At 38.8% G+C, this 22479-nt stretch overlaps 2 protein-coding genes across 2 annotated transcripts; both read right to left on the bottom strand.

Moving 5' to 3' along the window:
* LOC311367578 (myosin heavy chain, fast skeletal muscle-like) lies at positions 1–4882 on the bottom strand (the record flags this gene model as incomplete). Its single annotated transcript, XM_084486403.1, has 19 exons — positions 4862–4882; positions 4327–4361; positions 3992–4206; positions 3727–3870; positions 3476–3632; positions 3361–3388; positions 3160–3259; positions 2941–3033; positions 2788–2851; positions 2608–2706; positions 2145–2248; positions 1915–2053; positions 1672–1790; positions 1388–1537; positions 1098–1268; positions 664–964; positions 445–515; positions 236–323; positions 1–125 (listed from the first exon to the last, which is right to left on the bottom strand). The coding sequence occupies exons 3-19, from the start codon at positions 4196–4198 to the stop codon at positions 1–3; spliced, it is 2160 nt and encodes a 719-aa protein (XP_084342529.1). The 5' UTR covers positions 4199–4206; positions 4327–4361; positions 4862–4882.
* Positions 4883–10462: 5580 nt separating this feature from the next.
* Positions 10463–21591, bottom strand: LOC311367577 (myosin heavy chain, fast skeletal muscle-like; the record flags this gene model as incomplete). The annotated part of the gene is made up of 39 exons (XM_084486402.1): positions 21571–21591; positions 21036–21070; positions 20701–20915; positions 20436–20579; positions 20185–20341; positions 20070–20097; positions 19854–19968; positions 19650–19742; positions 19495–19558; positions 19315–19413; positions 18852–18955; positions 18622–18760; positions 18379–18497; positions 18095–18244; positions 17805–17975; positions 17371–17671; positions 17152–17222; positions 16943–17030; positions 16711–16832; positions 16284–16420; positions 15939–16194; positions 15609–15851; positions 15330–15506; positions 15071–15216; positions 14871–14961; positions 14374–14763; positions 14146–14272; positions 13873–13991; positions 13591–13787; positions 13322–13505; positions 13059–13224; positions 12847–12971; positions 12453–12761; positions 12157–12360; positions 11951–12076; positions 11693–11863; positions 11504–11608; positions 11299–11394; positions 10463–10483 (listed from the first exon to the last, which is right to left on the bottom strand). Exons 3-39 carry the CDS (start codon positions 20905–20907, stop codon positions 10463–10465), a joined length of 5562 nt encoding a protein of 1853 aa, XP_084342528.1. The 5' UTR covers positions 20908–20915; positions 21036–21070; positions 21571–21591.
* Positions 21592–22479: the final 888 nt, after the last annotated feature.

Here is a 22479-nt window from a genome sequence, read left to right as displayed (position 1 = left end):
TTAATACCTTTGCTTGAAGTCAGCATAGAGGATTCTGCTGGGGAAGCCCTTTCTGCAGATTCTGATGCCCTCCAGTACACCGTTACACCTCAGCTGGTGGATAACCAGGAAGTTCTCCATGAGTCCTGTGACACGTGGATAAATACATTGTCAATATTATTTGCTTGGTGTAGCTGTGTCTAACATGTCATATCCTAACCCAGACACTATACACATTTGTTAGTGCTCACTGTACCTGGAGTCTTTGACTCATTGGGAATCAGGCAACGCACAAAGTGAGGATGGGTGCTCCTCAAGTTGGTCATCAGTTTGCCCAAGTTCTCCTAAAGACACATCACATAATTAAACTTTAAATATCTACAAAATCTGAAAAATCTGAAAACTGTAAGAAATAAGCTGTCAAATTACATACATTTTTACATTTATTTGTGTGTTATCCCTTACCCTGAACTGTGAAGACACCGTCTGCATGGAGCCACCCTTCTTTTTGCCTCCCTTCTTTCCACCCCCGACCTCTGTTATTAATTATTTGTCATAAGTCATGGTTCATTTTTCACGTTTATATTTGTAAAACAGAGGCAATTAATGGCTTAAAAATAAATGGGCATTATTATATAGTTGATTAACAGTTATAAACTATGGGTATACTCTAGGAATATGTACCTTCAACTACAGGTGGGTACAGTACCGGCAGCAGTTTGTTTGAGGACTTCTGGTACAGCTGCACAACAGAGTCATTCAGGGGATCCTTGTTCTTGTCCAGCCAGCCCGTGATGTTGTAGTCCACAGTACCAGCATAGTGCACCATGGCGAAGTGGGCCTCAGCCTTGCCCTTTGCAGGCTTTGGCTTCTCAAATGCTTTGGTCTTGCCAAGATGCTGGTCATACAGCTTGTTCTTGAAGGTAGTGTCTGAGGCCTTGGGGAACATGCACTCCTCTTCAAGGATGGAGAAGATGCCCATTGGCTTAAGAGAAAAAAATAATGATTATTGATTATTATGAGAAGTAACTTTTTAGCCACACAAAGACTATATATAATGAATATTCAGTATTAAGTATTATATTCAATATTAATATTCATATAATATTCAGGTGTACCTTCTCAATAAGCTCAATGCAGGCAGCCAAGTCCATGCCAAAGTCAATGAACTCCCAGATAATACCCTCCTTCTTGTACTCCTCTTGCTCCAGGACAAACATGTGGTGGTTGAAGAACTGTTGCAGTTTCTCATTGGTGAAGTTGATGCACAGCTGCTCCATGCTGTTGTACTAGTAGGGGACATTTAATAAACTGACTATTACGAGTTTTCAACAATTGATTGTTAATGACTATTGTGTCCAAATTAGGAAATGCTATCAGAAATGCTGCCACTTATTTAACAACTTACATCAAAAATCTCAAAACCAGCAATGTCCAGCACACCAATGTAGAATTGTCTTGCTTGCTTGGTGTCCAGCATCTGGTTGATACGGATGACCATCCACAAGAACATCCTCTCATAGATAGACTTGGCCAGGGCACTCACTGAGTTATTAACCTGAAATGTCATTTTTGACAGAGGCACAGGTCAGATTGCTCCATCAAATATATTTGATGAATGAAATGTATGCCTGAAAATTTGACAATGTATCATGTGAAAACATATTATACCGTACACTTTGTACTTTTTACCTGAGCTACAGTCTGTCCCTTTGTGACATACTCATTTCCGACTTTCACTCTTGGGTAGCAAAGAGCCTTGAGCATATCAGCAGAATTCAGACCCAGTAGATAGGAAATCTTGTCGGCCTCTACAAAGTTAACATGAAAAAATAATGTATTATTATTCTGTATAATAATGACACATAATGTAATATAAGAAAATATGCACCAATATAACTTCTAGTGCACTGATGAATACATGTTAATAGTTACCTTCATTGCCATCTGGCTCAGCCTGCTCCTCACGCTGCTTCTGCTTGAACTTCATGTTACCGTGGTGAAGCACAGCGCCAGTAAACTTAAAGATGCCCATCTTGTCTTCATTAGTGAAACCCAAAATATCAATAGCTTCCTGTGTCGAAAAGAAAAAACATTTAGAAAACATTTAGTCAGATATATGCTATGTGGAAAATATATGAAGTTTTTTCCAATCAACCACTGACATCAGTAGCAACCAGCTCCTCTTTGTCATCAATGCTGGCGACAGTGATCTGACCCTGACTGCACATGGGGAAGTCGTAGGGGTTGGTGGTGATGAGGGTCATTTCTGAGGGATTAAACAAATGTCATTTTTCAGCTTGATTTTTGTCAATATAATTTCTCATCTATATGATGCTACCTAACAGATAACTTATGAATAAAAAAATATTAATCTTGCTTTTCACACACATGCAATGCATGTAATTGCATTTCCAAATGCATTTCCAAACGATGTAATGGAAGCTATAATCTTTACTAAAAAACTATTTATTCTAGAGACCTAGCACTAATTAGCCCTTCAAATAGTTGAACTTCAGAAGTCATATTTGCATATTAAGTCATATTGGAACAGATAAAGGAAATTTTGGAAATCTCTTCATCTTAATATTAAGTACATTCTTGACACAAACTATTATAAAATCTCACCAACTATCTCAGGTTTGTGGTTGGTCATCATCTGGTAGAAGATGTGATAGCCTCTCTCATCGGGAAGCTGGAATGTCACTCTTGACTTCTCCAGCAGATCTGTAAGGCCCATTCATTAATGAAAACCTATACCACTAATACTCTTGGTTGATTAATCCACATGTAGAACTAGATACTTACACGTCTCAATATCAGCACTGGACAGTTTACCAGTTGCGTGGAAATGAATTCTGATGAATTTACCCTGTTTGCAAAATAAATCGTTCATCATCCTCAAAAAAAGACTCAAAAAACGAAGGAGCATCTTCAGGGAGGAATTCATTTCATACTTACAAAACGGGAGGAGTTGTCATTTCTCACAGTCTTGGCATTACCATAGGCCTCCAGCAGGGGATTAGCTGCAATAATCTGGTCCTCCAGTGACCCCTATAATCAAACATAAAATGTTAATACCTTTTTATTGAATCAAATTCATATTCTTATCATGTCATGTTCTTTATGTATTGATTAATTGATTTGATGTTTCTTACAACATACCTGTATCTTTCCAACGGTTTCTTCCTTCTTCTTTTCTCCTCCACCCACTGAGATGGTAGCAAAGTACTGGATGACACGCTTAGTGTTCACAGTCTTTCCAGCACCGGATTCTCCACTGGGTATGAAAAGAAGAATAAAGTAAGTTCATTTTGACATGTTTTCCAATGTAGGAATCATTGTAATATATTTATATCATGTTGGCAGAATCAAACTTACGTGATCAGGACTGACTGGTTCTCTCTATCTGTGAAACAAATGTATCAAACATTGTATGAGTACGGCTTTTTAAAAATAAAAACAAGGTAAGATTTTAAACTTTTAATTTACAAACCAGTGAGCATGTTCTGGAAGGCGTTGTCAGAGACTGAGAAGATGTGGGGTGGAGCCTCCATACGCTTCTTGCCTCTGTAGGCATTGACAACCGACTGGTCGTACACTGGGAGCCACTTGTAGGGGTTTACAGTGGCACAGAACAGCCCAGAGTAGGTCTGAAGGAGGTCACAGAGATTCACATTAATGTTACCTATTAACCATGCATAGTACTTATGTTTCCTATATTTTCATTGAGGCAAAATTTCTTACGTAGATCATCCATGCTGAATAACGCTCTGCGAGGTTATACAACACAGAGGCTTCATTGAGATGGGTCATCATGGCCATGTCCTCAATTTTGTCATACTTGGGAGGGTTCATGGGTGTGACATCGTCCTCCTTGACTGTCCTCTCCTAAAGTATGGAAACCTATTTTTAGTTGTTTTTTTACCAATGCAGCTACTGCAACTTTCACAACTTTCACATTCTGTTCATATGAACTAGTTAGCCTGTGCCATGATTAACCTCTGCCTACCTCCTTTGTAGCTAAAACTGTGACGGTGACTTTGCCACCTTCCCTCTTAGTGATGGTACACTTGACGTACAGTTCCTTGGGATCAGTCACATATGCAGCAGCCTTCGCATCGAATGGCGCGCTCTGGGCCGCAATCCTCTCCTTCTCTGGCTTCCGGAGGTAAATGGCAGCATTGCCGTAAGCGGCCATCTCTGCGTCCGTACTCATGATTGAGGCTTATTTCATGAAAACAAAACAAAACAAAAAAATAATCAATTTATTTTAACTGAAATGGTACATGGCTTGAAGAAGGTTTGGAGATGTTCAGTGATGAGAAGATATTAAATTATTCTTACCGTCTTTTTCCCTACAACCATACAATGAATTGTTCCTTAAAAGAAAAGTTATACATGATGTTAATGAGTCACCACATGTACAAGTCACAACGTCTAACATTCACATGTAACTGACTTTAATTTGTAATATTATATCTGTATTATGAGTTGAAATTTGCAGATTAAACGGCACTTGTGTGTTCTTAATTATTTCAGAGATTTATCCCTTCTATTAACATTTAATTATCTGAAAAACAACTACGCTTGTAATCAAATACTCCACATTTGGTAAAATAGAAGGAGATAAGAGTTAGGTAAATAAGGCTAATGCATAAAAACATAACCTTAATAAAACATCTACGTGCAAATGTCCACTCGAATGGTTTCTTAAACTAATATATAAGTTAGTATATTAAATATAAAACAAATTGAAATTAAAAAAAATTAGGCAGGTGAAAGTAATTGAAATACAATAATCTCCATGAAAACAAGCCTCTAAAGACCTCTAATGCAGTGGTCTCCCCTAGACAGCAGCTGAAGCATCAGTCTTACTTACCACCAGTTGTAAAAACCTGAACTCCCCTGCAGACTATCCGTCTCATCTTCTGTCCCCTTATATATAGGTGGTCCTGCAGTCCAGGCAGAACTATATATGGGCAGATCTTCAAATGGTTTCATTTTGCTTTGCATTTGATTTGTTCATTGGCTCATACCTTGAATGTCATACATGATAACAATATATATAGTTAATGTATTTGTATAATAGACACAATAGTGTAGCTGCTGGAATCCAATTCATAATGTTCTTAAAAGATTACCAAATATAATTCAATATATTGTTAATGTATATGTACTAATATTTTTCCATGAATCAAATATTATCATATCTTATAATGTATTTCACTTTTACATACTATAATATGTGGGGATTCTTAATGCAAATTTTCCAATTTGTTTCCATATTGATTGTGTTTACATTTACTTTGTTTCAAAAGCTGAAAATCAGTGGACTCTATAAATAAATCACATTCATGTTTGATAGCAGTTGCAACTGGGAGCCTGTATTCCTTTTTTGGCATGGTTAGAATGTAATGATGTTGATGATGCCAGCGAATACGATTTTATAGAGGCCTGATACCGGAGGGTATAGTGTTGCATGTATTTATACCCTTTGCTTACACTACCATCAGTGTTTCCATTGCTACCAAGTTTTGTATTATTATATACTCAATGTAGTGTGCTATGTAACAATCTTGTACTTAGAATAAACAAATGAACATGTTTACTAATGATGTATAAAGGCATTGTGGCTCCACACAGCATCTATCTACCTATCTGTCTTACTATTTATCTAGCGATCGGATTACCTAAATTAAAAATATATATACTGTGTGTATGAAAGGCTATCTATCCTGAAGGATGCATTTAGTGTTTTACCAACTTTTACTCATAAAAGTTGAAACTATTATTGTTATGATGGACCTTGTTTTTTGTTTAGAAATATAGATTGCTGCATGTGCATTAGACACTCAATGACATGTAACATGATGTTCAACTGAAACATGTCTGAAGAAGGATAGTTGCTATTCATTTTACATGTTGTTGAATATATAGTGAAACTTTTAATATTCAGATAACACTTAATTGAATATATGTCAATATGTTCTTGATAACCTTATTGAATGTCTACTTACACAATGTTGACATGTGTTGAAGAGAAACCTATTTTTAAGACACGTCGGCCAGCAAAATATTTGATTTAATATTAGAGCATGATCATGAGAATTTACAGGCAGCAAAGTTACCAAGGATACATTCAGTGAGACAATGGGTTAACAAGATTCTTCTAGGGAAATGTTTGCATTGTGGGTAGTGATGGTGTGTTCCAGATTCCTTGGACACCAGCCTTCCGAGTTTCACTTGTGACGTCATTTCCTGTGTCATAGCACTTATAGCGTTCCCGTTTGTCTTTGTGATCGTGTCATGTCATTGGCTAGTCATTGTTATTGTTAGCTACATTAGCCTCTTTAGCAAACCAGCTCGAAAACAGACAACACAACTTTACATTGTATTGCACGCACAGCCAGACCGTGCATTGCATACATTGGTGACCGGAATAAAGTAGCAATGTAATCAAGTGTGTAAGAGCATTTAAAATCGACATTGAAATGACCAACGTGGTACAAATACAAAGAAAATAAATCTCTTCACGGGCGCAGCCATTTTTGTTGAGAGCATCATCACTGACCTCGGTATACTCTCAGAATTCCGAGGGGGCACGACCAAAAGGGGGCGTGCCTCAGAGAAATGCCGCAAGAAAGCTGGGAGATTTCCCCATTTGGACCTCGGAAGGCTGGTGTCCGACGCATCTGGAACACACCATGAACCTTCGTGGAGAGTTTAGGATTGGCGGGAGAGGCCAAGTTAAACTGCAATACACTATGGGGGAAGTGGACATGTCTGCAAGTCTGCAAGCAAGGCTGCAACACAGTTGAAGGAATCTATACGACAAAGAAGTCAGTCGATTGGCCTGGCCTCAGTATCAGACTTTGTGGCTACAATGGCAATATGCAAATGACAACAGTGAGGTATCTCTAGGTACAGGGAGAATGTATACAATTCCTTTGTGAATAGTAATTATATAAACAAGTTTAATATAATTTGTATATAAATGTATATTATGATTGATATTTCCACAACAACATGTCAAGGGAAGTCAACAAAAACTTAACTGTGACAATGTTGATCCTCAACTAATACTCAATAGATACTTAACTGTGACTTCTTAAGTGAGTGTCAAATGACACTAAATGGAGACAATGTTGACCGTACCATAACTAATCTTGGGGCCGTACCATAACTAAGCCTTGGGCCGTACCATATCTAAACCTGGGGCCGTACCATAACATAGGAAATTTAAATTACCTTATATGTGAATGAGCAGTAGAAAGTCGGTATTTCTCACACCACTTGAGTGGGCATGTTGATGATGCATCTCCATCTCATTGAGTGGCCCCCTAAATGATAATCAACCTGTTGCCTTTTGTTCGATGAATAGTTAAAAAATATTTAAATGTTGGCACTGCTTTTAAGAGTCATTCGTGGTGAACGCTAAAAGATAGGTCTTCATCTTCATCATACACATCATACAATAAATTACAATACATGAGTTCACAGCTGCACGCGTATAGAAAATGTTTTTCACTTTTTTATTACTGACAACAGTCAGCTGAACATTATAGGGTCCTGTCCTTCCACTCCTTCGCGATACCTTTCTTCTTTGTCGTTTCTTCTATTTGTCTCTAACTCATGCTCCAATCTTTCATCGATCGATGCTTCGGATTTTATGGCAACAGAATATATGATATTCCATTATGATATTCATATATATATGATCATATATATATGATATTCATTTTAGCAACATTTAAGATGATCTCGATGAGTTCTGCCCGTTCTGCTTCCATTTTGTCTATGGTCAATTCAAAACAATGAACGCGGCCACACTTATCCTGCCTCTTGCGAACTTAGACCCTACGTCATATCCCGCCCCTTGCAAGCCCACCCCCCTAAACCCCCGTTGATTCTAGTGATCGATGTCCGCATATTACAGAATGTAATATTTATAATAATTTTCAAGTGTGAATCACCCTCAGGGTCAAATCTCCTGATGTGGCAAAAATGTGTGAAAATGGCTTATAAGTATAAAATGATTATGCTTGCTTCATAACGTAAGGAGAAAATTATTATGCTTGCATTACGTAATAGGTGAACCAAAATGTTATATGTTGTAACATTATAGGCAAAATGTTCTTATATTATGCACTCAGAAATTTGTTACATTATTGACCACAATGTTTCCACATTATAGCTATGGGTTTAATTACAACTAGAGGTTGAAACTCTAGTATATATATAAATATAAATGTGTATGTAAGGACCTCTGAAACTAGGCCCTTAATCAATTATATATGTATGTGTTCAATGATGTATCTGTCTGATCGTATTTGCTGTAGATGGATGGTTAAATAATGTCACACCACGATCGGTCGTAGCCTACTGCAGGCTCTCATTTGCAAGTGCACTGATTGCGTGCCAATCTCCGATAGGCTATATATCTGGCATTTATTCAGTTGATTGCTCTTCTAAGTGCGCCAGATTGGTGCGAATTAATGTCAGTGTTGCTTTACGAATACTATAGCATATCGGATTATCAAAAATTGTTAAGTGTGTGCGTGTGTGTGTTGTCATGTAGGCTATAGACTTATTGTCTTGACTTGCATCCATGACATATTGTGATGTTATAAATTGGCCTACTGCATATTGAGAAAATGTAAATCGTTAGGCCTATTGCGCATATTGACGGGTATTTCTCACACTGGTTATACCGGTATATTTTTGAAAGAGATATGTAGGCTAGTTGAGACAATATCGCCATACCGGTATATTATATATTATTTTGATGTTGCCTTGCGGAGGACTGCCCATTTCTCCGACGCTCCATTTTTCCTTTATTTCGAAAAAAAAAATAAACCCTCTGCTCCGACATCCCATTGTTCCGACCATATAGGCTTTTGTGGATCACCTCCCATAATGCCCATAACGCGTTCTTTTGAACGCATTCATGCACAACACTGGCAATAGTAGTATACTAGCTGTGCTGTCTTGCTGAGTTGGACGCAGGACCCGTATCACTAGCTACTGCTGTTTGCCTGGGATTTCCAGCTCCGGGATCATCTGCCAGGAAGACTCCTTTGCCGCGCGTTGGTTGACCAAGTCGCTACAGGACAGCGCCTGGGACCCACACACACACACACACACACACACAGACACACACACACACACACACACACACTCTATCGCCCTCGGACACTTGGACGGGCATCGTAGCTAGCTGTTGCTGTTTGGCTCTCTCCACTGAGAGCAGACAGTTTACTTGTTAATTGTTGTTGGTTATTGATTGTTGGGTTACAAGCACCAGCCTGTTTAGGCAAGTAACCCGGCCTATGTTTTACGTGTGTGCTGGGTAAATACTTAAATTATCATTGTTATCTCTCTCTCTCTCTCTCTCTCTCTCTCTCTCTCTCTCTCTCTCTCTCTCTCTCTCATCATTGTTATTATAAATAAATTAAATTATTTTTTAATAAGGCTAGGCCTGAGTGCTGGGTAGGTGTATAGCGATTTCTTACACCAGGTGTATATCTGCAATCACCACTCTTGTAATTAATATCTACATGTTAATTTAATTCTGTGAAGACACTATTGACTCGCCCTAAGTAAGTGCATTATTTTCTAAGTGGAGGCACCGCACTACAAAATGTATTAATAATATTTTTATTAACCTGTTTATTGCCTATCAGTAATGTTAATGGCACTAGCCTACTAGTACACCGGAGGTTTAGCCAACTCATATCACCGCTGAGAATTCAGGTTCCTGTTGCGCCACATTTTAGAGCCTGGTAGCATTAGGCTTTTGCTTATTTCATTTTGCTTGGCATGGCCGGCCAGTGAGAAAAGGGTATATATATATATATATATATATATAAATAAGGTTTTGTGCAGAGCCTTTGGACTCCCAGACAGGTCCAGATATTAAACCTGCTTGATATCACTCAGGGCTCTGCAATGTATCGCTGCACCTCGGATTACGTCTTTGCAGTTCACACTATACAATCACCACTCTTGGACACATGCTACGATATGCCTCCAAGCTGGGAGCTGTCATTCACTTGAAAATCTGGCTTAAATCGTTAGCTTTTTAGTATTCACACACAAATCATAAGCAGGGAAAACATGGGTTACCACCAGGGATGGAAAGTACTTAAACTAAAATGCTGTACACCTAACTTTTGCATTAGTTGTATGTTTCTCAATAGTCCAATGTTTACACATTAAAATGTCACACACATTCCAAAGCATTGCTTTTCTTTTTCCTTCACTACATTGATATCCATATGCATATTCATATGTTAAACCTTTCGGGCTACATCCAATGAAGATAAACCCTGTTGTTAGGACTGAGCAAAGGAAGTAAAGCCAAAAAAATAACTACACATTACAGGATGGAAAGTTGATGTCTAGTTTATTGTATGCCATTCACAATTGTGTCATATTGTATTTGACTTTTACAATCTGCAATATTTCCAATGGAAAGGAATTATTCAGCACTCTCCTTTCCCTAAGAGAAAAACAAAACAAATGTAGGAATTACATATATAGTAATTTTTTAAGTAAATCATTTAAGCTGATTCTAAGATATATATTTGTGCAATAATCTGAACTGTACTTTGCCGTCCAATTACCTTTCCAGAGTCACGGCTCTTGGCCCTCAGCTTATTGACCTGAGTCTCAGCGATGTCAGCACGTTCCTCAGCCTCCTCCAGCTCATGTTGAACCTTCCTGCACTTGGACAGGTAAGAGTTGGCCTGCTCCTCCTGTAGAAACATTCATATACATTGGAATCTTGGTTCCTACCAAACCAGATCCAACAACTGGCTCACTCTCAGGGTTCCTAGTGTGCGCTCAGATCTTGGCAAAACTGCCTTCCTCTTTGATGCCTCTAGCACTTGGAACGCTCTGCAACAAACACTAAAGTTAGTGGTACTCCCATCTGCACTGATGGGAGTTAAATGTTAAATCTCTGCTCATTAAATTGCAACTGTTTTTAGTTTATCGATTAAATTATATATACATATATATATATGCAAAAATAAACAACAACAGAAATGACAAATAACATGAGCAACATTTTTTTAAATATATATATATATATATATACATATATATAAAAGAAAAATGTTCCTCATGTTACATTAAAAAATTTTTTTGAATATATATATATATATACATGTCCTCTGATGTAAACTCGTCGACATTGTAAATGAGGGAAACCTCAATGCCCTACGAGTATAAATAAAGGTTTGAAATGAAAATATTTTGTTTAAATAGGTACTAAAATTGCTAACTTGATTTTGTTATGTATTTTTTACTTACCGCTTCCTCAGACTGCCTCTTGTAAGCCTTCACCTTCAGCTGCAGCTTATCAACAAGATCCTGGAGTCTGCAACCATTCTTCTTATCCTCCTCAGTCTGATGCACATTTGAAAGTGAAAAATCAACATCATGTGGCCTTTAGATCAAAATGGCATCAAAATGCTAATGCAGTAGAAACATATTTGGAGATGTAAGTTTGACATACCTGGTAGGTGAGTTCCTTGACTCTCCTCTCATATTTGCGGACACCTTTTACTGCATCTGCTCCACGTCTCTGTTCATTATCCACCTCTGATTCCAGATCGCGAACCTTTAGAGTAAAAGTGAATTAATAAATCTCCTCCTTACATTGGGCTTAAATCTATTATTAAATGGTTGATGATTACTTTCTTACTCTGGCCTCCAGTTTCTGAAGTTGCTTCTTGCCACCCTTCATGGCCAGGTTCTCAGCCTCATCCAGGCGATGCTGCAGGTCTTTCACTGTGACCTCCAGGTTCTTCTTCATCCTCTCCAGGTGAGAGCTAGTATCCTGCTCTTTCTTCAGCTCCTCAGCCATCATAGCAGCCTAGACATAAAAAACAGGAGAGAATTTGTTTATGAAGAGGTATTTTCATTTGTCGTTTGATGATTTAAAAAATAAAAATAAACCTACATCAGTGATGGCCTTCTTGGCCTTCTCTTCAGCATTCCTGGCTTCCTGTACACTATCGTCCACCTCACCCTGGACTTGGACCAGGTCACTTTCCAGCTTCTTCTTTGAGTTCAACAGGCTTGTGTTCTGAAACATATTATAATATAATTACAGTTAAAACATGAGTGTTCTTGTATTCAAATGATAGGATTAGAATGTTTGTTTACCTGAGAGTGCAGCAGTCCAACACGCTCGCTGGCGTCCACCAGCTCTTGCTCAGCCACTTTGCGGCCTCTCTCTGTCTGTTCCAGAGCTGCCCTCAGCTCCTCGATTTCAGCCACCATGAGACCGTTCCTACGTTCCACCATGGCAGCCTGCTCCTTCAGGTCGTCCGCAGCTCTGGTGGCATCATCAAGATGCAATTGGGCATCCTAATATTAACAGAAAACACTTATCAGAAAACATCCCAACAGGATAGCTGGAACTAAGTTTTACATACGCCATACATTCATTTGTGTCATACTTTCAGTTGTCCCTGCACATTCCTCAGCTGCTTCTGGGCCTCAGCAGCCTGGCGGTTGGCATGGCTCAGCTGGATCTCCATCTCATTCAGGTCTCCCTCCATCTTCTTCTTGATTCTCAGGGCATCATTCCTGCTCCTGACCTCAGAGTCCAGGTTACTCTGCATGGAGTCAATGACCCTCTGGCTGTTCCTCTTGATCTGCTCCATCTCCTCATCCTTCTCAGCCAGCTTCCTGTCGACCTCACCCTTAATCTGGTTGAGCTCCAGCTGGACACGCAGAATCTTGGATTCCTCATGCTCCAGAGTTCCCTAATGTATGAAATAAAAATTAACAAATTTGTGGAAACTAAATGTTTTATTTTTCATGTAGTTTTGCAGATTTAATCATCCTCACCTCAGCTTCCTCAAGGGCTGACTGGATCTCAGTCTTCTCTGTCTCCACCTGCTTCTTGGATTTCTCCAGCTCATGGATGCTCTTTCCAGTCTCACCAATTTGTTCAGTCAGATCAGAAATCTCCTCTGCAGAGCAGATTTGTATTTGTTATAAGTCTGTCATGCATATTTATCTGCAAAATAGTACTACTAATATTATTGACAAAAACTCACGCTGGAGGTTCTTGTTTTCACGTTTCATGGTCTCCAGATGATCGAGAGTTTCTTCATAGGAGTTCTTCATCTTGAAAAGCTCAGTGCTGAGAGAACGAGCCTCTTTCTGAGTTCCTTCAAGCTCTGCCTGGCCCTCCTCATATTTCTGCTTCCAATCAGCCAAAACCTGTTTATTATTGTTAATAAAGGGGTGCATGTTAAGCACCTGAGGAAGAATCATAGGATGATTATAGTTGTTTTAATTTAACTTAAGAACAACAAACCTTGTCAAAGTTCCTCTGCTTCTTGTCAAGGTTGGCAGCCAGTCCATTGGCCCTCTCCACATCCACCATGAGATCCTCCACCTCACCCTGGAGTCTCTGTTTGGTCTTCTCCAGAGAGGCACACTTTGAGTTCACAGCCTCAATCTGTTCCTCAGCCTCCTGAAGGCGCTGGGCAAGCTTTTTCCTGTTAAAGAATAACATGGTTTAATTGATCTAAATTCATCAAATAGAATGTCTATTTTTGCTAAAGAATACAATATTCGACTCACTTGGATTCCTCAAGCTCCTCAGTGCGCTGGATAGCATCAGTTTCATACTTGCTCCTCCACTGAGCCACCTCACCGTTGGCCTTGGACATTCCACGCTGCAGCTCAGCCTTGGCCTCCTGCTCCTCCTCAAACTGCTCCCTCAGAAGGTCACAGTCATGGCGGGCTGATTGCACACCATGAGCAAGAGCATTCTTGGCCTACAAAAGTTGAAACACACCATGTCAATTCAAGATCATTTTTTATCTTTGTCCCCTACAATTTTTATGAATAATACTACCTTACCTTAACTTCCTCCTCATTTTGCCTCTTGAGCTCCTCGATCTGTTGAGTATAAGCCTGCTTGCCTCTGGTCAGCTGGGAGACAAGAGCTTCCTTCTCCTCAAGCTGACGACCAAACTCGCCTAGTTGGAGGCGGAATGTGGAATATTGAATACGTTGTAAAAAAGGTGTAAAACAGAATATATAGATTCAATTATATTTATTAAAGAGTCTCTCCAGGCTGCCATTACAATTCATTAATGATGAATACAAATTACCAACTGCTGAAGCATTTACCATTTTCTGTCAGCAGTCTTGCTCTCTGGGCACTGATGTCATTGATCTGGCGAGCATTCTCATCACTCTTAGCCTTGATTTCACTGAGTTGGTCCTCAAGGGTACGGCAGATCTTCTCCAGATTTCCCTGATCATTAAAAATGTATAAATTTGAAATCAATGTTAATTTATTGTTAGTTATTTTTAAAAGAATAATTAACACACTGAAGGCATTGAGGAATAACTTACCTTGGCCTTAGAAACAGCTTCCATGTTACTTGAGAGGTCATCAATCTCCATCTTGAACTCGCTCTTCTCCTTCTCAAGCTTCTGCTTGACACGCTGGAGGTTGTCAATCTGCTCTCCCAGCTCTGCTACACTGTCAGCCTGCTTCTTACGCAGAGCAGCAGCAGTGGCTTCATGCTGCAGGGTGGACTCCTCAAGGTCACGACGCAGCTTCTGGAACTCAGCCTCACGCTTCTTGTTCATCTCAATCTGAGCAGAAGTGGCTCCACCAGCCTCCTCAAGCCTCTCACTGATCTCTTCAAGTTCCCTGGAGAGATCAGCTCTCTGCTTCTCAACCTTGGCACGAGCAGCACGCTCAGCCTCAATCTCTTCCTCCAGTTCCTCAATACGGGCCTAAATAATAGACAAATATCAAGCTCAATATCAAAGTATGTAATTTCAGAAAATGTGTATTAACAGCAAAGGAACGCCATTAGGCGTATTCTCCAGTATTCTCCAACCTGAAGCTCCTTGATCTTTTTCTGAAGCTGAGCACCCAGTGACTGCTCATCTTCAATCTTGCTCAGAAGCTGGCTGGTCTCAAAGTCCTTCCTGTGAATAATTAACAAAAGAAATGTTCAACTATTGCAAAAAAAAGAAAAGAAATCAGAAGGCACATGGAGTGCATTCTATTGTGGTTCAGAAAATACAAACGTCTTACTTCTTGATTTTCTCATCAGACTGCTGTTTGTCGTTCTCAAGATCCATGACAGATTCCTGAGCCAGTTTCAGATCACCCTCAAGCTTTCTCTTGGATCTCTCAAGGTCCATACGGAGCTTCTTCTCTTGCTCCAGAGAACCTTCAAGCTGGATGTCAATCATTTCATATAATTAAGAACAATCTAATGTATGGTTGAATATTCACTCAACTCCATTACTGATATTAATTTTAAGTTTGCATGAGGCTTTATTTTACTCACATCATCCACTTGCTGTTCAAGCTTGGTCTTGGCCTTGGTCAGAGTGTTGACTTTGTCTTCCTCTGCCTGCAGGTCATCAAGAGTCTGCTGATGTGACTCTTGGAGGGCTTTCTTCTCCTTTGTCAGCTTAGCAACACTCTCATCCTGAGAGGCCATCTCCTCTGTGAGGTTCTTTACCTAAAACAAAATTGTGTCAAACATACTAATTTGTCAAGCGTAAACTTCCTTTGTACTACTGAAAGTTGATGATGTTGATATTTTGCTGACAACTTTACAAACCTTGTTCTCAGTGGCATGTTTCTCCTTCTCCACTTTGGCCAAGGTAAGCTCCAGGTCATCAATGTCCTTCTTGAGCTCAGAGCATTCATCCTCCAGTTTCCTCTTCTTGGCAGTCAGCTCAGCATTGATTTCCTCCTCATCCTCCAGTCTCTCAGTTGTCTCCTTGAGTTTGGCCTCCAGCTGGATCTTACCTTTGATAAGTCCTTCACACCTCTCTTCAGCATCATTCAGATTCTCTCCTTCCTGTGTAATATTAAGATATGTAGAACATGTCACATCACATTTACCTCACTGTGTACACATGGAGATATTAAAATTATATTTACTTACAGAAGCCACTTGCAGTGAAAGATCATTCTTCTCCTGCAGGAGAGAAACCATCTTCTGCTCAAGTTCCTTCTTCTTGGCCAGGGCAGCTGCCAGGTCTGTCTTCATCTTTTCATAGTTATCCTTCATCTGGACAAGCTCCTTCTCGGTTTCAGCACTCTTTAGAAGAGGCTTGATCTTGTAGTACACCTTCATCCATGGCCAGTGTTTGACATTCATGAATGAGCGGATGTTGTACTGAATAGTGTAGATGGCTTCCCTATAAGAATAAAATAAACCATCATATTGGGGTTGTACTTAGTAGCTAAAAACCTTTTGTAGTTTTGAGCACTATGTTTAAAAACATACCTCCTCTCCGTCATCTTCACATACTCCTTTCTCATGACATAACCTCTGCATGCAGCCTGAATCATTCCGACCAGAGCTGCCAGCTTCTCATCTCGCATCTCCTCAAGAGTACCCAGAAGACCAGCTTTGAAGAACACCTTAATGTAAGAAAATACATTTGTCAGTGAGTAACTTTCAATATAGTATAAACATAGTTCTTGACAACAATAAACAGACCTTGGTGTGTCCAAATTTGTACTCATCGTGAGGCACATCAATGGACCCAAGCAGTTTCTCAGAAGCCTTCTTGTTGTCAATGAACTGTCCCTCAGGAATGACACTGGCATTCAGTACTTTGTACCTGAAGAAGACCATTGTAATGTTTTTAACATTAATTTAAATGTTCAAAGGCGTTTGTAAAGTTGTCCTTGAAAAAAACATTTAGTTAATACCTTTGCTTGAAGTCAGCATAGAGGATTCTGCTGGGGAAGCCCTTTCTGCAGATTCTGATGCCCTCCAGTACACCGTTACACCTCAGCTGGTGGATAACCAGGAAGTTCTCCATGAGTCCTGTGACACGTGGATAAATACATTGTCAATATTATTTGCTTGGTGTAGCTGTGTCTAACATGTCATATCCTAACCCAGACACTATACACATTTGTTAGTGCTCACTGTACCTGGAGTCTTTGACTCATTGGGAATCAGGCAACGCACAAAGTGAGGATGGGTGCTCCTCAAGTTGGTCATCAGTTTGCCCAAGTTCTCCTAAAGACACATCACATAATTAAACTTTAAATATCTACAAAATCTGAAAAATCTGAAAACTGTAAGAAATAAGCTGTCAAATTACATACATTTTTACATTTATTTGTGTGTTATCCCTTACCCTGAACTGTGAAGACACCGTCTGCATGGAGCCACCCTTCTTTTTGCCTCCCTTCTTTCCACCCCCGACCTCTGTTATTAATTATTTGTCATAAGTCATGGTTCATTTTTCACGTTTATATTTGTAAAACAGAGGCAATTAATGGCTTAAAAATAAATGGGCATTATTATATAGTTGATTAACAGTTATAAACTATGGGTATACTCTAGGAATATGTACCTTCAACTACAGGTGGGTACAGTACCGGCAGCAGTTTGTTTGAGGACTTCTGGTACAGCTGCACAACAGAGTCATTCAGGGGATCCTTGTTCTTGTCCAGCCAGCCCGTGATGTTGTAGTCCACAGTACCAGCATAGTGCACCATGGCGAAGTGGGCCTCAGCCTTGCCCTTTGCAGGCTTTGGCTTCTCAAATGCTTTGGTCTTGCCAAGATGCTGGTCATACAGCTTGTTCTTGAAGGTAGTGTCTGAGGCCTTGGGGAACATGCACTCCTCTTCAAGGATGGAGAAGATGCCCATTGGCTTAAGAGAAAAAAATAATGATTATTGATTATTATGAGAAGTAACTTTTTAGCCACACAAAGACTATATATAATGAATATTCAGTATTAAGTATTATATTCAATATTAATATTCATATAATATTCAGGTGTACCTTCTCAATAAGCTCAATGCAGGCAGCCAAGTCCATGCCAAAGTCAATGAACTCCCAGATGATACCCTCCTTCTTGTACTCCTCTTGCTCCAGGACAAACATGTGGTGGTTGAAGAACTGTTGCAGTTTCTCATTGGTGAAGTTGATGCACAGCTGCTCCATGCTGTTGTACTAGTAGGGGACATTTAATAAACTGACTATTACGAGTTTTCAACAATTGATTGTTAATGACTATTGTGTCCAAATTAGGAAATGCTATCAGAAATGCTGCCACTTATTTAACAACTTACATCAAAAATCTCAAAACCAGCAATGTCCAGCACACCAATGTAGAATTGTCTTGCTTGCTTGGTGTCCAGCATCTGGTTGATACGGATGACCATCCACAAGAACATCCTCTCATAGATAGACTTGGCCAGGGCACTCACTGAGTTATTAACCTGAAATGTCATTTTTGACAGAGGCACAGGTCAGATTGCTCCATCAAATATATTTGATGAATGAAATGTATGCCTGAAAATTTGACAATGTATCATGTGAAAACATATTATACCGTACACTTTGTACTTTTTACCTGAGCTACAGTCTGTCCCTTTGTGACATACTCATTTCCGACTTTCACTCTTGGGTAGCAAAGAGCCTTGAGCATATCAGCAGAATTCAGACCCAGTAGATAGGAAATCTTGTCGGCCTCTACAAAGTTAACATGAAAAAATAATGTATTATTATTCTGTATAATAATGACACATAATGTAATATAAGAAAATATGCACCAATATAACTTCTAGTGCACTGATGAATACATGTTAATAGTTACCTTCATTGCCATCTGGCTCAGCCTGCTCCTCACGCTGCTTCTGCTTGAACTTCATGTTACCGTGGTGAAGCACAGCGCCAGTAAACTTAAAGATGCCCATCTTGTCTTCATTAGTGAAACCCAAAATATCAATAGCTTCCTGTGTCGAAAAGAAAAAACATTTAGAAAACATTTAGTCAGATATATGCTATGTGGAAAATATATGAAGTTTTTTCCAATCAACCACTGACATCAGTAGCAACCAGCTCCTCTTTGTCATCAATGCTGGCGACGGTGATCTGACCCTGACTGCACATGGGGAAGTCGTAGGGGTTGGTGGTGATGAGGGTCATTTCTGAGGGATTAAACAAATGTCATTTTTCAGCTTGATTTTTGTCAATATAATTTCTCATCTATATGATGCTACCTAACAGATAACTTATGAATAAAAAAATATTAATCTTGCTTTTCACACACATGCAATGCATGTAATTGCATTTCCAAATGCATTTCCAAACGATGTAATGGAAGCTATAATCTTTACTAAAAAACTATTTATTCTAGAGACCTAGCACTAATTAGCCCTTCAAATAGTTGAACTTCAGAAGTCATATTTGCATATTAAGTCATATTGGAACAGATAAAGGAAATTTTGGAAATCTCTTCATCTTAATATTAAGTACATTCTTGACACAAACTATTATAAAATCTCACCAACTATCTCAGGTTTGTGGTTGGTCATCATCTGGTAGAAGATGTGATAGCCTCTCTCATCGGGAAGCTGGAATGTCACTCTTGACTTCTCCAGCAGATCTGTAAGGCCCATTCATTAATCAAAACCTATACCACTATTAATCTTGGTTGATTAATCCACATGTAGAACTAGATACTTACACGTCTCAATATCAGCACTGGACAGTTTACCGTTTGCGTGGAAATGAATTCTGATGAATTTACCCTGTTTGCAAAATAAATCGTTCATCATCCTCAAAAAAAGACTAGAGAAAAACTAAGGAGCATCTTCAGGGAGGAATTCATTTCATACTTACAAAACGGGAGGAGTTGTCATTTCTCACAGTCTTTGCATTACCATAGGCCTCCAGCAGGGGATTAGCTGCAATAATCTGGTCCTCCAGTGACCCCTATAATCAAACATAAAATGTTAATACCTTTTTATTGAATCAAATTCATATTCTTATCATGTCATGTTCTTTATGTATTGATTAATTGATTTGATGTTTCTTACAACATACCTGTATCTTTCCAGCGGTTTCTTCCTTCTTCTTTTCTCCTCCACCCACTGAGATGGTAGCAAAGTACTGGATGACACGCTTAGTGTTCACAGTCTTTCCAGCACCGGATTCTCCACTGGGTATGAAAAGAAGAATAAAGTAAGTTCATTTTGACATGTTTTCCAATGTAGGAATCATTGTAATATATTTATATCATGTTGCCAGAATCAAACTTACGTGATCAGGACTGACTGGTTCTCTCTATCTGTGAAACAAATGTATCAAACATTGTATGAGTACGGCTTTTTTAAAATAAAAACAAGGTAAGATTTTAAACTTTTAATTTACAAACCAGTGAGCATGTTCTGGAAGGCGTTGTCAGAGACTGAGAAGATGTGGGGTGGAGCCTCCATACGCTTCTTGCCTCTGTAGGCATTGACAACCGACTGGTCGTACACTGGGAGCCACTTGTAGGGGTTTACAGTGGCACAGAACAGCCCAGAGTAGGTCTGAAGGAGGTCACAGAGATTCACATTAATGTTACCTATTAACCATGCATAGTACTTATGTTTCCTATATTTTCATTGAGGCAAAATTTCTTACGTAGATCATCCATGCTGAATAACGCTCTGCGAGGTTATACAACACAGAGGCTTCATTGAGATGGGTCATCATGGCCATGTCCTCAATTTTGTCATACTTGGGAGGGTTCATGGGTGTGACATCGTCCTCCTTGACTGTCCTCTCCTAAAGTATGGAAACCTATTTTTAGTTGTTTTTTTACCAATGCAGCTACTGCAACTTTCACAACTTTCACATTCTGTTCATATGAACTAGTTAGCCTGTGCCATGATTAACCTCTGCCTACCTCCTTTGTAGCTAAAACTGTGACGGTGACTTTGCCACCTTCCCTCTTAGTGATGGTACACTTGACGTACAGTTCCTTGGGATCAGTCACATATGCAGCAGCCTTCGCATCGAATGGCGCGCTCTGGGCCGCAATCCTCTCCTTCTCTGGCTTCCGGAGGTAAATGGCAGCATTGCCGTAAGCGGCCATCTCTGCGTCCGTACTCATGATTGAGGCTTATTTCATGAAAACAAAACAAAACAAAAAAATAATCAATTTATTTTAACTGAAATGGTACATGGCTTGAAGAAGGTTTGGAGATGTTCAGTGATGAGAAGATATTAAATTATTCTTACCGTCTTTTTCCCTACAACCATACAATGAATTGTTCCTTAAAAGAAAAGTTATACATGATGTTAATGAGTCACCACATGTACAAGTCACAACGTCTAACATTCACATGTAACTGACTTTAATTTGTAATATTATATCTGTATTATGAGTTGAAATTTGCAGATTAAACGGCACTTGTGTGTTCTTAATTATTTCAGAGATTTATCCCTTCTATTAACATTTAATTATCTGAAAAACAACTACGCTTGTAATCAAATACTCCACATTTGGTAAAATAGAAGGAGATAAGAGTTAGGTAAATAAGGCTAATGCATAAAAACATAACCTTAATAAAACATCTACGTGCAAATGTCCACTCGAATGGTTTCTTAAACTAATATATAAGTTAGTATATTAAATATAAAACAAATTGAAATTAAAAAAAATTAGGCAGGTGAAAGTAATTGAAATACAATAATCTCCATGAAAACAAGCCTCTAAAGACCTCTAATGCAGTGGTCTCCCCTAGACAGCAGCTGAAGCATCAGTCTTACTTACCACCAGTTGTAAAAACCTGAACTCCCCTGCAGACTATCCGTCTCATCTTCTGTCCCCTTATATATAGGTGGTCCTGCAGTCCAGGCAGAACTATATATGGGCAGATCTTCAAATGGTTTTATTTTGCTTTGCACTCATACCTTGAATGTCATACATGATAACAATATATATAGTTAATGTATTTGTATAATAGACACAATAGTGTAGCTGCTGGAATCCAATTCATAATGTTCTTAAAAGATTACCAAATATAATTCAATATATTGTTAATGTATATGTACTAATATTTTTCCATGAATCAAATATTATCATATCTTATAATGTATTTCACTTTTACATACTATAATATGTGGGGATTCTTAATGCAAATTTTCCAATTTGTTTCCATATTGATTGTGTTTACATTTACTTTGTTTCAAAAGCTGAAAATCAGTGGACTCTATAAATAAATCACATTCATGTTTGATAGCAGTTGCAACTGGGAGCCTGTATTCCTTTTTTGGCATGGTTAGAATGTAATGATGTTGATGATGCCAGCGAATACGATTTTATAGAGGCCTGATACCGGAGGGTATAGTGTTGCATGTATTTATACCCTTTGCTTGCACTACCATCAGTGTTTCCATTGCTACCAAGTTTTGTATTATTATATACTCAATGTAGTGTGCTATGTAACAATCTTGTACTTAGAATAAACAAATGAACATGTTTACTAATGATGTATAAAGGCATTGTGGCTCCACACAGCATCTATCTACCTATCTGTCTTACTATTTATCTAGCGATCGGATTACCTAAATTAAAAATATATATACTGTGTGTATGAAAGGCTATCTATCCTGAAGGACGCATTTAGGGTTTTACCAACTTTTACTCATAAAAGTTGAAACTATTATTGTTATGATGGAC

Source organism: Micromesistius poutassou, assembly GCF_964030765.1.
Source record: "Micromesistius poutassou genome assembly, chromosome: 22".
NCBI lineage: Eukaryota > Metazoa > Chordata > Actinopteri > Gadiformes > Gadidae > Micromesistius > Micromesistius poutassou.
Note: the sequence above shows the minus strand (reverse complement) of the source record. Positions and strands in the feature narration are given on the sequence as shown.